The sequence below is a fragment of the Phocoena sinus genome, chromosome 8, assembly GCF_008692025.1.
Source record: "Phocoena sinus isolate mPhoSin1 chromosome 8, mPhoSin1.pri, whole genome shotgun sequence".
Taxonomy (NCBI): Eukaryota; Metazoa; Chordata; class Mammalia; order Artiodactyla; family Phocoenidae; genus Phocoena; species Phocoena sinus.
This window is the reverse complement of record NC_045770.1, coordinates 11734083-11751468: the sequence shown is the minus strand read 5'-3', so window position 1 is coordinate 11751468 and position 17386 is coordinate 11734083. Positions and strand designations below refer to the sequence as shown.

At 38.0% G+C, this 17386-nt stretch overlaps 2 protein-coding genes across 11 annotated transcripts in view; both read left to right on the top strand.

Moving 5' to 3' along the window:
• Positions 1-13503, top strand: part of TBCEL (tubulin folding cofactor E like) — a 78282-nt gene extending 64779 nt beyond the window's left edge. Inside the window, exon 8 of the mRNA XM_032640631.1 lies at positions 10713-13503. Within this exon, the coding sequence (XP_032496522.1) occupies positions 10713-11031 (319 nt within the window). The 3' untranslated portion in view covers positions 11032-13503. The remainder of the gene's footprint in view (positions 1-10712) is intronic.
• The window catches only part of TECTA (tectorin alpha), an 85741-nt gene continuing 80571 nt past the window's right edge, over positions 12217-17386 (top strand). For 9 of the 10 annotated variants that reach the window (XR_004351127.1, XR_004351128.1, XM_032640623.1 and 6 more), the window contains exons 1-2: positions 14123-14449; positions 16470-16663. The gene's annotated coding sequence lies outside the window, so the exon portion shown is untranslated. Of the gene's footprint in view, positions 12343-14122; positions 14450-16469; positions 16664-17386 lie in introns of those variants that run through there. The other variant, XM_032640624.1, reaches the window with a different exon arrangement.

The window sequence follows — 17386 nt, the reverse complement described above, 5'->3', positions numbered from 1 at the left end:
GCTCTAGTAGTTCTTTTGTGAATTCATTGTCGGCAATCATGTTGTGTATGATGAGGCACAGTGTATGTCTTCTTTTCCAATCTATATGACTTATACTTCTTTTTTTTATTTTCTTTTTTTCTCTTTCCTTTTCTTTTTCTGCATATCTTGAGAAATTCATGTAGTTTTTCTTATTTAGTGTCCATTACAGTGAATTATATTAACTGATTTCTTAAAATGTTTAACCAGCCTTAAATTCCCAGGATAAATCTCATTTGCTTATTATGTATTACCTTCTTATATGTTGGTGGGTTAAACTTGCTAATATTTTGTTGAGGATTTTTGTGTCTGTTTTCATGAGGGATATTGATCTGTAATTTTCTTTTAATGTCTTTGCCTTGTTGGGTTTTTTTCACATCTTTATTGGAGTATAATTGCTCTACAATGGTGTGTTAGTTTCCGCTCTATAACAAAGTGAATCAGTTATACATATACATATGTTCCCATATCTCCTCCCTCTTGTGTCTCCCTCCCTCCCACCCTCCCTATCCCACCCATCCAGGTAGTCACAGAGCACCGAGCTGATCTCCCTATGCTATGCGGCTGCTTCCCACTAGCTATCTGTTTTACGTTTGGTAGTGTATATATGTCCATGCCACTCTCTCACTTTGTCCCAGTTTACCCTTCCCCCTCCCCATATCCTCAAGTCCATTCTCTAGTAGGTCTGTGTCTTTATTCCCATCTTACCCCTAAGTTCTTCATGACATTTTTTTTTCTTATATTCCATATATATGTGTTAGCGTACTGTATTTGTCTTTCTCTTTCTGACTTACTTCACTCTGTATGACAGACTCTAGGTCCAACCACCTCATTACAAATAACTCAATTTCGTTTCTTTTTATGGCTGAGTAATATTGCATTGTATATATGTGCCACATCTTCTTTATCCATTCATCTGATGGTGGACACTTAGGTTGTTTCCATCTCCAGGCTATTGTAAATAGAGCTGCAGTGAACATTTTGGTATATGACTCTTTTTGAATTATGTTTTTCTCAGGGTATATGCCCAGTAGTGGGATTGCTAGATCATATGGTAGTTCTATTTGTAGTTTCTTAAGGAACCTCCATACTGTTCTCCATAGTGGCTGTACCAATTCACATTCCCACCAGCAGCGCAAGAGTGTTCCTTTTTCTCCGCACCCTCTCCAGCATTTATTGTTTCTAGATTTTTTGATGATGGCCATTCTGACTGGTGTGAGATGATATCTCATTGTAGTTTTGATTTGCATTTCTCTAATGATTAATGATATTGAACATTCTTTTATGTGTTGGTTGGCAGTCTGTGTATCTTCTTTGGAGAAATGTCTATTTAGGTCTTCTGCCCATTTTTGGATTGGGTTGTTTACTTTTTTGTTATTGAGCTGCATATAAATTTTGGAGATTAATCGTTTGTCAGTTGCTTCGTTTGCAAATATTTTCTCCCATTCCGAGGGTTGTCTTTTGGTCTTTTTTATGGTTTCCTTTGCTGTGCAAAAGCTTTGAAGTTTCATTAGTTCCCATTTGTTTATTTTTGTTTTTATTTCCATTTCTCTAGGAGGTGGATCAAAAAAGATCTCGCTGTGATTTATGTCATAGAATGTTCTGCCTATGTTTTCCTCTAAGAGTTTGATAGTTTCTGGCTGTCTTGTTTTGGTACTAGGATAGTGCTAGCCTCATAAAATGAGTTTTTGAGTGTTCTTTCCTCTTTTTTCTAAAAGATTTTGTGTAGAATTAATATTATCTTTTTCTCAAGTATTTTGTAGAATTTATCAATGAGGCCGTCTGTGTCTGGTGTTTTCTTTACTGGTGGCTTTAACTATGATTAAATTTATTTAATAAATATAGCCTGATTCAAGTTATTTGTTCCTTCTTGAATGAGCTTTGGTGATTTGTGTCTTTGAAGGAATTCATCCACTTCATCTTAGTTATTGAATTTATGGGCATAAGGTTGTTCATAATATTCATTTATTACAAACCTTTAGTGTCTGTAGAGTCTGTAGTGATGTCTCCTCTTTTAGTCCTGATATTGGTGTCTTCTTTTCTTGATCAGTCTGGCTAGAGGTTTACCAGATTCACTAACCTTATGGACCAGCTTTGGGTTTCATGGTTTGTCTGTTGTTTATATGCATTCTGTTTCACTGATTTCTGCTCGTATCTTTATTAGTTCCTCCCTTCTTCTTGCTTTGAGTTTAGTTTGCTCATCTTTTTCTAGTTTCTTAAGATGGAAGTTTAGATCATTGATTTGAGACCTTTCTTCTTTTCTTTTACAGGCATTTAATTCTATACATTTTCCTTTAAACACTGCTTTAGCTACATTCTATAATTTTTGATATATTGTATTTTTATTTTCATTGAATTTAGAATATTTCCTAATTTTTCTTGTGACTTCCTCTTTGACCCTTGGGTTATTTATAGGTGTGTTGTGTATTTTCCAAATTCTTGGGGATTGTTGTTGTTCTGTTAATGATTTCCAGTTTAATATCATTATAATCAGATAACATACTTTGTATTATTTCAATTATTTTAAACCTATTAAGTATGTTTTGGGCCTAGAACATGGTCTGTCTTGGTTAGACTTCCATATGCACTAGAAAAAAAAGTGTGTTCTGATGTTGCTTGGAAATGTGTATTAAAAATGTCAGTTAGGTCAAGTTTTTAGTGTTGGTCAAGTCTTTACATTGTTAACAATTTTCTGTCTACTTGTTCTATCAATTACTGAGAAAGGGGTACTGAAGTCTCCAACTATAATTGTGGATTTGTCTATTTCTACTTCCAGTTCTATCAGTTTTTGCTTCTTTATCTTGAAGCTCTGTTGTTAGACACATACACATTGAGGATTGTTATGTCTTCCTGTTTGAGCTTACCTCTCCCTGTCTAATGGTTTTTGCAGTTATCTCTAACCAGCTCCCCAGACCCCTGGTCTAGAACCAGCTCTTGTAATGGATTTTGGAGACCCTATCCCACTGATTGTAGAGTTAGGGTAAGTCTAGTCACCTAAGCAGCAGGTGATTTGATTCAATTCCTATTGGTAGAGCTACCTTATTACTTCTTTTACCTAGACCCATTGCCCAAAAGAGGTAGCCCAAGGCAGTGGATCTGCAGCAGTTTTTTGCCTCCTTATTTCATGCCCAGCCTCACATCACCCTAACCCTACCCCTCCTTCAGGCAGTGAACCTGTCTTGAGTTCCTCTCTCTCCCATGGAGTACTTTTAATTTCCTTTGCCTAACACAAACTTAACTCCTGACTGCTACTGCCTGATTTGGACCTGGGGTCCAGTGGTCCTGTGGTTTCAGTTGTATGCTTTGTATTTCTGTTCAGTTTCTGGTCCATGGAGATGTCTGTTATTTTTGAGCCTGGGTATGTCTTCTTGCAATTCAACCCTTTCATATTTTATCCATTTTACTCTGTATTTGGAGCAGAAGTGCATTAAGATGTGAATTTATGGAGCCATTTTGATCAAGGTTTTAACCATATTGATAAATGTAGATTAAAATAATTACTTCAACTGCTGTGTGGTATTCCATTATATGACTAGGTATCTTCATCCATTTACTAGGCAATTTTGACAGCACTTGAATTTAAGAAATAGTGAATTGAAACAAAATTCTATGACTCAAGCCTTGATGAAAAACTATATGGAAAATACTAAGTTCAGTTTCAGATTCTTTGCTATGCATGAAAGATGAGAATAACTCATTCTGGAGGTAGGTGAAATACAGAAGCTTGAGGAAGACAAGTGGGAAACATCTATGGCTTCAGCTAAATAAGAGAATGAGCGCCGTGATGGAAGATCACAAAGAGAAAAGGGAAGAGAATCTGGGAGTGAGTTTTGAGTGCTACCCAAGTGTAGATGGTAGGAAGAGAACCTGTAAAGAGAGATTGAAAGGGGACATTTGAAATGTAGAAAGGAGAAGAGAATTTCTAGAACGGTATTCATTATTGCAGCAAACCATTAAGATGATGAGACCTGAGAAAGAATGATGATCTGAGAACAAGACCTCAGTTCTAATTTCCACCCTTGCATTCACTAGCTAACATACTGGCCCTCTATTACTATATCTGTAAAATATGTAGTAGATGATCTCTACGATCCTTTCTGCCTCTGAAATGTGATGTTTATGTGTTTTAATAAGATATTGGTGACCTTGAGGAAACTGTTTCAGTAAGAGTATAAAATCCCAGCTGTAGAATGCTAGGGAGATTTCTTTGATATGCCATGATATGATACCATACCAAAGAGAGAAAGCATACCATACAGGAGGGATTAAATAACAGCAATCAGATATTTGAAATGTATTTTGAATCCTTCATAATGCCTTGGGAAACAAAGTAAATTTCGTGAATGTTTTTCGTCTAGTTATACTTAATGATTTGTTTCAACCAAGGGAACCATAAGAGATTTTTCATGTTTTATTTGTTGCCTTCCTTAAAGAGAGAGATGTATGTATTAGAGATTTATTTTGGAGTAAAATAGCTCTATTTAGAATAAAGACTCCAGTTGATTCCTTATGGGTCTGCATTGGAGAATCAATAGAGTAATAGAATTGTTAGCATGAGACTACTATAGGCCACCTGTGAGCACACTACTGGGATACCCTAATCCCATTGTGGCGTATGTACCTGCATAAAATGTAAATCCCATCATTTTTCTGTAGGATGCTCCTTGAGATTGTGAGCTGCTTCTTTTATGGATTTGGAGCCATGAGGTCCAAATGTGTGAGCTTTCTGCCAGCTCAAAGCCTTTGGTTCTAGGCCTCCTTTAGTCTTCCAGGTTCCTAAAAATTATGTAAAATATTTAATGTTCATATTATTTAGTTAGAATAGTTTTTAAACTAGTTAGAGCTGAAAATGAGTTAACCTTTAGTCTCTATCCATCTTTGGGTTTTAGGTTTTGTCATAAGTCCACCCTCAGACTAAGATTTACAGTAGGAACGTTCAGTCTTTTTCAGGTGGTGTGCCAAGTCTTTATTCTAGCTTCATAGACCTGTGATTGACTGTGATTGATGAAATGCTCCGAGCTATCTTAGGAATCAAGAGTGAAAATGGGCAATAAGAGAAAGGGGCATACCTCTCCCAACCTGACCATCACGCTACTAAAATCTGCTCGTGTGTCTGTCACATCAGGCAGGTGTGCCATGGACAAGAAATGGCTAGTGTGTGAAGGCTTACTTATGTGCACTGGGAGTAGAGCTGCCCTACCCTAGCTCCACTAAGCATGGGTTCATTCCCCGGTCCCCCCTTTGTTAGTGCCACCTTCAGCCCCACCCTACCAATAGCCTGATTTTTAACTGCTCACGATTAAAAAACCCTTAAAGTTGAAAGAAGCTTTTCTCCTCATGGGTGTTTTTATTTAATAGGAAGAAAAAAAAAAAGCACAATGCCAGTTTGCCTGTGGGTAGTGTTCTTCACAAGGTTTCAGCTAGCATTTGGTTCCCATTTATCATTCTCAGTTGCCCATGTGGTCATGCTGGCCTTTATGCTGTGTGTAGTAAATTTTGCTCTTGTTATGATTGATCATTTTCTGTTAGGAGATCGTGGGGGAATGCTATTCAGAAGCTCTGAACACAAACACAGGCAAATATGTATTACAGTTTAACATTTGCTTATTGCAGTACATCCTTGTCAATAATATCATCCAACGTAGACTTATAGCATTTTGCCCACTTCAGAAGTGAGACTTATAAATATTAAATATTTTTTAATAATCAGATAGAAGTACTGACTGGTAGAATATAAACTGAGATCATTAATTTTGAAGACTGCTTAGTCATCAGAAATCATTTACCACTTAAGACTATAGCTTTGGGAAGAAAAAAGCCCTTTACCTCTTAAGACTATAGCTTTGGGGCTGATGCTAAGAAAAGCTCAGATAATACAGAATATACAGATATAGTTCAGACATAGTTTAGATGAACTTTTGAATAATAAATAAAATATCTAAGGTGGAAACTGGTTTCTAAAATTTACTGGGTGTTTTGTAAAATCATGATTTCTTTTATCTACTGATTTGCCCTGCTTAAAGATAATCCAAAGTAAGATACTTAGGAGTAAACATATTATCTTAAAATCATGATCTTTACTTATGTAACTTTTAGGGGGACATATTCAGTGTATATAGTGAGTTATAGTGAGTCACAACTCTAATGCTTTTTCTTCATTTTTACAGCATAAAGAGTGAATATTTGTTATCCTAGTCCGTATCCAAACTTTTATCCATATATAAAACCCTGCTGGATTTACCTGAAAATTAATAAGTAAACATTGCTTTTAAGATTAAATAAGTGGAAAGCAGGTACAGGGAGTGGTAATGTCAATGGCCCAAAATAAATTTGGAAAGTTACGTAGGAACAAAATCATGAAGGGCCTTTTATAATCAATTGTATTAGTTTTCTATTGCTGCTGTAACTAATTGCCATAATGGCTTTAGTGGCTTAAAACAATATATACTTATCATGTTATAGTTTGTATGTGTCAAAAGTGTGGGCACAGGATGGCTTAACTGGGTTCTCTGTTGAGGGGAGCCAAAATTTTGCCTACCAAAATTATGTTAAAGAGTTAGGGCTTTATTCTGATGGGTCTTGTGTGATTTTAAGTAGAGGAGTGTTGTAGTCAATTTTGTGTTTTATGACAATGTCTTTGGCTGTGATATAGACAAAGGTCAATTGGGGACCACCCTGAAGTCTTGGGAAACCATTTGAAAGAGTATCGTTTGAAATTCAGTTATAGATAACAGAAGCCACAAACTAGCTATTTTAAGAAGAAAGGGATTTCATACAGGGAATAAGGTGCTTACAAAATCTTTGGAAGGGCTGCCTCCCTAGGATTATCCCTAGAGCTGTACCGCAGAACTAGCCCACCAAGGGCACTGCTACCTCTGCTAGCATCAGATAAGGGGAGACTCAGGAAGCTGCTGTCCCTGGTGCTGGATCACACCACCTTAGCTGTGATCTGGAGATCAGCAAGCTGCTGCCAAGGGTATTGACTCCAGGAACACACTACTTGAACCACAATCTGGTAATTAGGAAGCCTCTACCCAAGCTGTTGCCACTCCATGTCTGCTAAATCCACTATGTCTCTCCCCAGGGCTGTTGAATGAGATTGATGGAAGTTAAATCTTACCTGCAAAGGAGTGTGGTAATTGTAGTTTTCAGCTTTGTAGCACAGAAAGGCATTCTAGGAGGAGGCTGAAACAAATATTGAGGAAAATTACCCAGCTTATGCATCCAAAGAAAGCTGTAGCAATCCAGGTTATTAATGATAGTGGCTTGAATTTACAAGACAGGTGGGCAAGAGAGATGAAGGTAGATTCATGAAATATTTAGGAATAGAATTAGTATGACACAGCAAGTGATTGAGTGGGAGAAGTGGAGAGGAGAGGTAGGAAGGAATCAGGATGACTATTCAGTTCCTGGTGCCATTTACTGAGATAAGGAAGACTAGAAGAGAAGATGGTTGGGGAGTAGCAATGAATTATTTCTGGACATGTTGATTTTGAGAAAGCTATAAGATCTTTTAGAGTGTCCTAATTTATAGGTCATTTAATTTGTAGATAGACTTGACCAATTGCAGACTAGTTTCTGCACAGGGACCATAATTTTGTGTAAAAATATGTTTGTGCTTGAGATAAATTCAGTTGACTATAGTGTCAAGTATAAATAAGTCTAGGATCATACAGTTATTATTTTAAGTTTTAGTTTTATATTTAACTAGATTCAGGACTTAACACTAGTTCTTTAATCTCATTGTTGAGTAGTGTTTTTCTTTTTCAGAAGGACTCATGGGTGCCCTGTTCCCTAAGTTCTTGTTTCAGAATATTTGCTTGTTAAATTTATTTCTGAAAAAAACTTGGTGAGGTATAATATTCCTGGGTCATACTTCCTAATTTACTTATTTGGTAGGTAATGTGTTATTTTGCTCCTGTTTCTTTCACCGGTGCTGAAATCTCCCTTTTCATCTCATTCTGCTGTTTATCATTTATCTTTGAGCTCCTGTTTTATTATATTTATGCACTTATTAATTTCTAGACCTTAGAGTATTTGTGGGGCATTTTCTTTTCATTCAAGTATGTTTTCTTTCAGATTGAGTTCTGCCTCTGCCTTTTACTTAATGTGTTTCTCTCTTTTATTCCTTTTGCAGTGGTATGTGCTTAGTTGCCATTTTGTGTCTTATATTCTTGCTTATGTATAAAAGTGGATACCTCTATCTACACCATCTCTTTACTGAAACATAGTATAAGTAACATCCTCGACCCCTTTGCCATTGTTCCTTTTGTCCCTCCTGGGCAGAGCTTGAGAGCCTGGGGTATTACAATTCTGTCTACTTTTCTGTAGTCTGAAGGGAAAATATCCGTAGAACTGGGTTCAGCTTATTTGACCCGTAGGTTCTGCTGTCTTTTCCAAGATTTTATTAAATTATCATAACCTACTTTCACTAACTTAAAGGCATATGCTAGGAGATTGGGTGAAGGAAAGATACCTTTGGACTTTGAATCATTTCACTTTTTCAGTTTGGAGCCTTGGAAAATCTCAAGGCCTGGTAGTTTTGTTTTTTGTTTGTGTGGACTGTTTTGTTTCGTTTGCCATTGCTAAGATCCTGACATCCTGGCAGTGGGATGTAGAGACTTCTGATCCCTAAGGTGTTTCCTCAGTCTTCCTCCCAGCTGACTCCTTACCCCCCCAGCCCAGTTTGCTCTAAATTAGGAAGTATTGGTCAGTACACTCAGGATTTTGTTTCCTTACCTTCTTTCTCCATAATGGCTTCTGGGGGTTGAGTTAGGACCCTTGCTTAACAGAACCACATGGTACAGAGCTTTTGGTTCCTTTTAAAAGGTTATGGCAATAAGGCAGTTGCCTCTTTTCCTGTATTACTTGCTTCCAGTAATATTTTACCCTTTGAAAAGAATACCATTTGGGGCTCAAGTCCTGGGAGAAGACGATTCTACAATCTGTTTCATCGTACCATCACCTTTTCCAAGAAGTCCTACCTAAGAAGATTTCAATCATATATTTTCTTAGTGGTGTGTGCGTTTTAATAATGTAAGTCCCAGACAGCAGGAATGTAATGTTAATCCTTTTTATTTGCATATGAACTTAGAACTTACAAAGTGCTTACTCATCTGTTATTTTATATGACTCTTATGACTGTCTTACAAGGTAGGAAGGGCAGACTTATTATCCCAGTTTTACTAGTGAGAAATCTGAGATCCAAAAGGATTGAGTGAGTTGGTAAGTCACACAGCTAATTATAAGATGGAGTCAAGACTCTGAAGTCAGGTCTTCTGACTCCAAGGCCAGTGCTACTTTACCATACCTGCTACTCCCTTTCATGGACATGATTACTTCCATCCCTGACCACAGATGTCTTACTACAGCTTCCGTGCTCCTACCAACCTTATTATAACACTGATTTAACTGAATCAAAGCCAGTAGGGTGGGGAACGTGGCGGGGGTAATTTTATGACCATTGTATTCTGGTCCCAAATTAACCTCAGTATATCTTGGTTATAATAAAGCTAATATTAGATCTTTTCAGCATTTTCCCCCTCTCTGGATTGTAGGAAACTGCTTAGCTTTCTCAATGAAATCAAACCTAGATCCTCCAAGGCTGCCAGCGGAGACAAGATTTTCCACATGGGAAACTTGTCCTCCTGGGCCCTAGTCTCACCTCTATAATTCACTTCCCTCTTGGTGTCTTTGGCTGTTTATTCCTGCCTTGATCAAGGAACTTGTGTCCCTCATTTACCACTTCTTTACAAGAGCGTATTCTTGACTCTTCCACAAACTCCTTATGTTACAGTCGACTAGGCTAGGCTGGAACATTCAACAAAGCATCACTGAAAAAGCTGAGTTAACAGCTAACATACAACTAGATGTTTTTGTTTGTAACTTATGCCTCCCCCAGGGGTCGGAAACTGCTGGTCTACGTCCATCTTCCCATCTGTTACCAAGGAACACGTGCTTAGATATCTGCCTGCCTTGATGATGGTGCCCAAGCAAGCAGGCTCTACAGAGTGATTAGACTTCTCTCTATAATCTTTGTAGTGTCTACTTTTTTTCTAGGTTCTCCTCTCCTTTCTAAGCTGATTCTTATATAAAGATTAGCAGCAGGCATGTTGGCCATCTTTAGGAGAGACTCTTCCCAGATACACAAGAATGGAGTTTTACTGTGGCCTCAAAAGGGCAACGATTTCAGGGCTTCCCGAGTGGCGCAATGGATGAGAATCCGCCTGCCAATGCAGGGGACACGGGTTCGAGCCTTGGTCTGGGAGGATCCCACATGCCGTGGAGCAACTGGGCCTGTGAGCCACAACTACTGAGCCTGCGCATCTGGAGCCTGTGCTCCACAACAAGAGAGGCCGCGACAGTGAGAGGCCTGTGCACCGCGATGAAGAGTGGCCCCTGCACGCCGCAACTAGAGAAAGCCCTAAACAAAGACCCAACACAGCCAAAACTAAAATTAATTAATTAATTAATTAGAAAAAAAAAAAAGGGCAACGATTTGAGATCACAGATTCCACAATAGTCACCCGATAGGTAGGTAGGCAGGTAAGTAGATATAATATTAGACTAGGATATTAGAAAGATGTTGAGAATAACGGTGTAGTTTACCTATAGTTCTGAAGAAGTCAGTAGTTCATGCGCTAGTGGCTTAAGTTGTCACTGTTTTGTTTTGTTTTGTTTTTTTATCCTCCTAGGTATCATGAACTAGTCACAAAATATGGGAAGTTGGAGCCTTTGGCAGAAGTGGACCTGAGACCCCAGAGCAGTGCGAAAGTAGAAGTCCACTTTAACGACCAGGTGGAAGAAATGACCATTCGTCTGGACCAAACAGTTGCAGAACTAAAGAAACAATTAAAAACTCTAGTTCAATTACCCACTAGCAACATGCTTCTCTACTATTTTGACCATGAAGCGCCCTTTGGCCCAGAGGAAATGAAGTACAGCTCTCGAGCCTTGCATTCTTTTGGCATTAGGGATGGAGACAAAATTTTTGTGGAATCCAAAACAAAATAGCCTCCGCCAGCCTTGTGAGAACACACGCATTGGGACTCGCAGGGCGTTTGTTCCCATGAGGTTTCCTTCAGGAGGGAGAAGTTTGCTCTGTTTTGTTTTATTTCGTTTTGTTTTGTTTTGTTTTGTTTAGGTTTCAGGGGGGTTTTGTATATTTCCCCCCAGAATGGGTAGGGGGCTGTTTTGGGTATTTTCTACCACAGATTCCTTCTACTCTGCCACCAGAATTGGCCACATCTCCAGTTTCTGTGCCCTCCCTCGTGAGAGGCGACTAGGCAGCCACCGACTTCTTACTGTGTTCACTGGGATCTGTCTACTGCTTGGTCCTCACGACCACTTAGGTGTACTTGTGATGATGGCGTGAACAGCATTGTCCCCTCAGGAGAGCATCTTGCACTTAAATCAGGAAACAAGGAATCCTTCCAGGAAGGGGCAGCACATCCCTCTCCCAATTCCTCCTTTTTCCCCTCCCTCTCTCCCCTTTCCTTCTTGGGTTCAGTTTTTCATTTTGACTCGTGTCCATACATGTTTACCTTAGTTTTATTCTGTCCGTAATGAACTTCTTATTTTTCAACTCGGGTAACGTTTTTCTTCATTTCTCCCTTTTTAAATAATTTCAAGTGTGTCACGCATCTGTCAGCCTGATTCTGATCTCAGGTACAGTTGGAACCTGTAGCTCTGTTAGGGTCTGGAAGAAGAGTAGATGGAGTGCTAGAATTCCAGGAAGCACAGACACAGCAGCCTGATCACTCTGTGTGTAACTATCTCAACTTTAATGTCCCTCCCACAGTTATATCAACCATTACTGACGTGAGCTACGTCACATTCCAGAGTTCTTTGCTTTTTGCTTTTTGAATGTATTTCTTCGTATCTGTCTTTTTCATTACTTTAAACTACTGGGAATGGAGGCCTGACTTTATGAAGAATCCAACAGAGCAATGGATATACGTGCCAGGAGAGCTGAGAATTAGCTAGTAAACTCTCTGTAGTGTGTGTGAGGGAGTCAAGTGGGGGGGAGTATGGGAGAACAAGTACTGTGACTTTCCTGCCTGTCATCATTTGAAGCTTTTGCTCTTGCACTTTGCATTCGAAGTGGGAAATTTTAATCAAAGGGAGCTTTGATTCCTAGTTTTTCCCTGGGATTTTGTGATGTCATAATTGAACAATTCTTTTTGTTTTACATTTCAGTTTAGTTGCCCCTACAGAAGAACAACTCTGACTAATCTCTGAGTAAAGTATAAGTGTCAAAACTTCAGATTTGCCTCCAAGTCATATTTTTTGCAGAAGCATGTTTAAAGCACTTTCCTTTAAAAGGTAGTCCTTACCTGCTCTGAAATCTTTTTGTTTGTTCTTCTATTCCTTTGTTAATCGGTGTAATGTCTTTCTTTGATATATGTCTTTCTGGATCCACCATGTTTACAGACAGGAGACTTGAGAAGGACTTAGTGCACCTGGGGCAGAAAATGTGCACGTGAAGTATTTTTCAGAGAATGTAATTGTTACCGGATTGCGTTTGACCTTTTGACCTTTGTTACGTGATTCCGTCCCTCCTAAAAATTCTTTAATTTCTTAGGAAATTTTTAGGTGACTCTTGTAAACTCTTCACGGATGCTACTTTTTAAATTGTCCTACGCCGTGATAGCAGATGTTTATTCTCTTAATGCACTTCAGGTTCAGTATGTGTAAAGCCTTTGACCCAGGCCTGCTGAGTCAAATCTACATTCACTGTAACATTGAAAGTGGAAACCAAAGGGTTTGAGGAAGATGAATGATGCCTGTTCTCCTTTTGCTTCATCTTTCAAAATCATGAAATCATAAAAATGAGCGCTGGAGATCCAGGCTGGGTATAGACAAGAATAATTGTTTTGCAATCACATTTTCCTGACAGGTTTTTGGAAGTGGGAAAAAAGTGTGGCAACAGTGTCAGGAGGATTAAAACTGTGGATGCTGTGTGTACGTGTGCGTGAGTGCAGACGAGTTTGAGAGAGAAACAGTGTAACTGAGCTTTTGTCAGCCTGAGAAACAGATGCCCCCTTATTTTTTGCGGTTGTATGACCCCCGACTGTCCCACAGCAGAAAGCAGAGCAAACACTTATGCTTTAATCATCAGTGGAATGATGACAATTAACAAGATATTTTATATATGACAAAGTTTTATGAAATGCTTTTTTACTGTTAGAGACCTGTTCCTTCTGCTATTACAGAACACAGCGCTCAACTGCAGGCATAACTCTCCGATTACACAGTTGCATGTCAGGGGAACTTCTCGTTTAATTCAGTGGCCGTGGGTATTTTTAGGGCATTGTAATTGATTGTTTTAATAATTGCTAAATGATTTTTGATTGAGACAAGATCTAATGCAATTACCGGTCTTTTAGAGTTACAGAACAGAAGTAAATGAGAAAAGATATTTGAGCATGTATACATGTAGACTGATTTGAGTGGCTGAGTAAAGATGCTGCTTTTGAAACAAAATTGGTGCTGTGTAGACACTTGTAACCAAAATTATTTTTATAACAGGTCAAAAAGAAGGAGAGGAGAGACCATGGACTTTTGAGTCTACAAGTTATGCATAATTGATTGTAGCTTATCTGTATTTTAATGTTAACTTCATCCAGATTCAGTGAGAGCATATTACTGACATTCATGAGGCAAAATTCTGTCATAGCCGGTATTACAGATATGTTGCTACAGGCACAGTGTGTAGAACATATCTTTTCTAAAATAGAAATTTTTTGTCAGTTCTGAAAAAGGAAAGGAGTAATAAAAGAAAGCCAGGTAAAAACTTAGGCATCATTTTCATGTGGGCATGTAGCTGCTGACACCACAGTGGAAATCAGTCTTTGAATTTGAATTTTTGAAATATCCCAGATTGCTTTAAAGAAAAGAAAAAGTTCAGAGTCATATATCTTTTTTTATTATTGAAGGTTTCTATTGTTTCTGCAACCTATCGCCACCATGGCCATAAATACATAAGAAAGCAGCAGATATTATATAACTCTTGTTCCTTTAAGACCTTTTGGTGAAAACAAGCCCAAAACATGAGCTATGTGTAACAGAGCCGAATGTTATGATGCTATGTTTTAAAAGTTTGTTTACTTAAAAAAAGAAAAAGTTCAGTTCTAACCAGAAGTTTCAGCTGTGATGCTAAATCAGCAGTGTTATGAACAGGGAAGGCTTGTTGCACAAGGAACTATCACCATTTGAGGCGCGCAGGCGATAGTTTCACGAGCGCGTGTGTGAAGGTGGCTTGCTCCGTGGGAGGTGCTAGGCTCCAGGGCAAATAAAACAAGAGTACAGAATAATAGATTGTTCTAAGCAATGTCATTTCTGTTTATGAATTTGATTTTTCCCCTCATTTCGTGTTAGATTGACATGCAAACTGCTTTCAAGAACACCCAGAAGCTCTCTGTGTTACCAGGTGTGTTGTGAACACTATTTTTCATAGGTGCTTCCTTCAAATATATGTCCATTGTAGTGATGGAGAGGGACTGGACTCTCTCAGGCTCTTTACTTGCCAGTTGTCTCCTGCAGTTCATGGAAATATATATTTTATTTTAGAATATAATTTAAACATGAAGGTCTATTCTTTGCACTTTTATTAATATATATATATATAGATAGATATATAGATAATCTTTAAAAAAAATTAAAAATCTAAAAGTCCACTTTCTCTTTGTGTTCTGATTTTTTCCTGGAGTCGTGGTGCATGTTTATTTTTATACAGCAGAAAGTCAACATCAGTGCTGTGGTTGAGTCCTCTGGGGAACTGGCCTAAGCTGGTAAAAGAGTTTGACCAGCTTAACAAATTTAGTTGGCATCTTGCCAAAGTTAGAAATTAAAACCGCAAAACAAAGGTTCGTAGGAAATACGTTATTGCCTTTTTGTTAGCAAAGTTTTATACTTCTAACATGCTCTTTTAAGGATGAAAACCCACCTTTGAGCTATTCGGCATCCCCGTTTTTGAGTAAGAGTCTCATTTTGATGAATTAGAAATTTGCGACACTTTTTCACGTGACGTTTCTTTCCTTTGAAAAATAATTTTCTCTAAGAATTAGGGTTTGGGGCACTTGAACCGTATCTGCTTGTCAGTAATTTCTTGGTAATCTGTTATGAATTAACCTTGTACCAAGAACTAAGGTCCAAGAACTATATATACTTTATTACTGTATTTAGAAGACAGAATCTATTAAATTCTTTCTCAGTGCTTCAGAAGTGTGTAAGTATCGTGATCTGTTTAAATGTAAGATTATTTCTACCTCTTATTCAAATTTCAAAAAATTATAGTTTTAACCTCTGTGCTAAGTTCTATTTAGTATTTATTATGAGGGTCTCTGAGTTCTTGCAAGGTAGACATATGTCAAGACACCCAATACCCATTGGACTGAAAAATGCTATAACTTCCACCAGAATGCATGTAAAACAAGGAGGTTAACCCTTGAAGTCACATTTGTCTTTCCAGTTCGTCTCTGGAAAAGAAGTTATCTGTGTTCTCCAACTTGGACTTAGGATTTCAGGATTCAAATTTAGCCAGATAACTTTTAAAACGCATAGGTCATGATAGATGTTAACATGAGTCATTTCATCTACTTTTAAGTTTTTAACGTAACTAAAATTTAGGAATTGAGTTAATACATGAAAGGGATAGCATACCATATTATATCTCCTTAAAATATAATGAATTTCTGAATCCTTTTCCTTCAAAAATTTGAGACTAACACTAAAAATGGGTAGTTTTTGTTTTTTTGTAACTGATCTATTAAGATGTTCAGATATATATCCTTGCCTAGGCATATGAGTAGAAAACATGTGAACATCTTATGCCTTTCTTCAGTGTGGTTTAGGCACCTGAGCAATTTGCTTGCGTTCTGTTTTAAGGCACACATATCAAGAGGGGAGTAACAAACCCATAATCCAAGAGGGAGGTGAGACAAAAGCAGATAGGGTTGCTGGTCGTGTGAATCAGTGCCAGGGATCCAGGCTTATAATTTTCGTGCTCGTGTTTCTTCTAAACATTAACAATGAGCGTTTATTGTCAGCCAGGGCCCAATCTAGATGCTCTACCTATATTAAGCCCTTTTGATGTTCACGACATCCCTATGATTCAGCACTGTTAATTATCCCCATCTTCTTACTTGTGGGGCACAGATAGGTTGAGTAACTTGCCAAAAGTCACACCGTTGATAAAAGACAGCAGAGCTAGGATTCAAACCCAAGCAGTTTGGCTGCAGTTGAGAGCCGTACTATACTACCTGCTGCTAAGGTTCTCCCATAGCCCTCCACAGTCACACCGTTAATGTTAGTCTTTATGTTTCACTAAAACACTAAAGTGAGATGTTCCTCCATATTCAGTGACTAAATTGATTTGCTCTATAACAAAATCACTGATGCGGCTGATAGCTCTAAATCCAAATTGAAACTTGTCCTCATGCCATTTTCAGAATTGTAACACTGTGATTGGTGTATATCCATTGTCCTCCCTGCTCTCCTGGGAGGAGCCAGACTGGACACTTGTCATGGGTGCTGTTGACAAGAAGAAGTGAACCTGCAATACGATGCTGAACACCGGTCACTTGGCCTTCAACCTGACGACACTCTAGAGCCTTAACGCTTTGTTTTCCGTGAACAACTAAAGGTGAGACAGGTCACTCAGTTTTGACTCAGACTTTTATTAAGGAGGCATCTGTGTTCAAGTGAACTTGGTGTTTATAGGAGAAGAAAAAGTAGATAATCTAATGGAGCCCATATCACAGGTTTTGTTACGGGAAAGGTTGAGGCTGTCACTGTTATTGTTCCTCTTTAAAATTCAAGACAGAGCCTTGTGAGGAATATAAATATTGCTTACAAAATAGAGGAGGCAGTTTATCTGTTATGGTCTGTGAGATCTAGGTCTGCCAAAAAGTTACAATGCAATTTCAGTTTACTGAGTCTTTCACAGACTCTTCATCCTTGATGCTTCTTAGTCACTATAGGTAATACAATTAAGGTGTTAAATAAATAAGAATGGGAATAAGAGGAGGCAGACATTAAAAAATACAATGTTTTCTGAACTACCTGATACATTTGAGGGCAGATGTAAGCCTTATTCCACTATTAGAGAATACAGCTAGGACATTATGAATTGCTTTGGTTGTGTTAAAATTTTGTTTGGTTTATAGTTCAGTTTGTTTACAAGAAGACATCTTTTAAGAACCATTTGTATTTCATTTTAAATACAAAACATTCACATGATTCAAAAATCAAACAATATAAACAAAGTATACACTGGAAAATTCTACTCTAACCCCTGTACTCCATCTTATTAGTTTTTTGTGTGTCTTTGCCGAGTCAACACAAATAATAGCAAATGAGAATATAC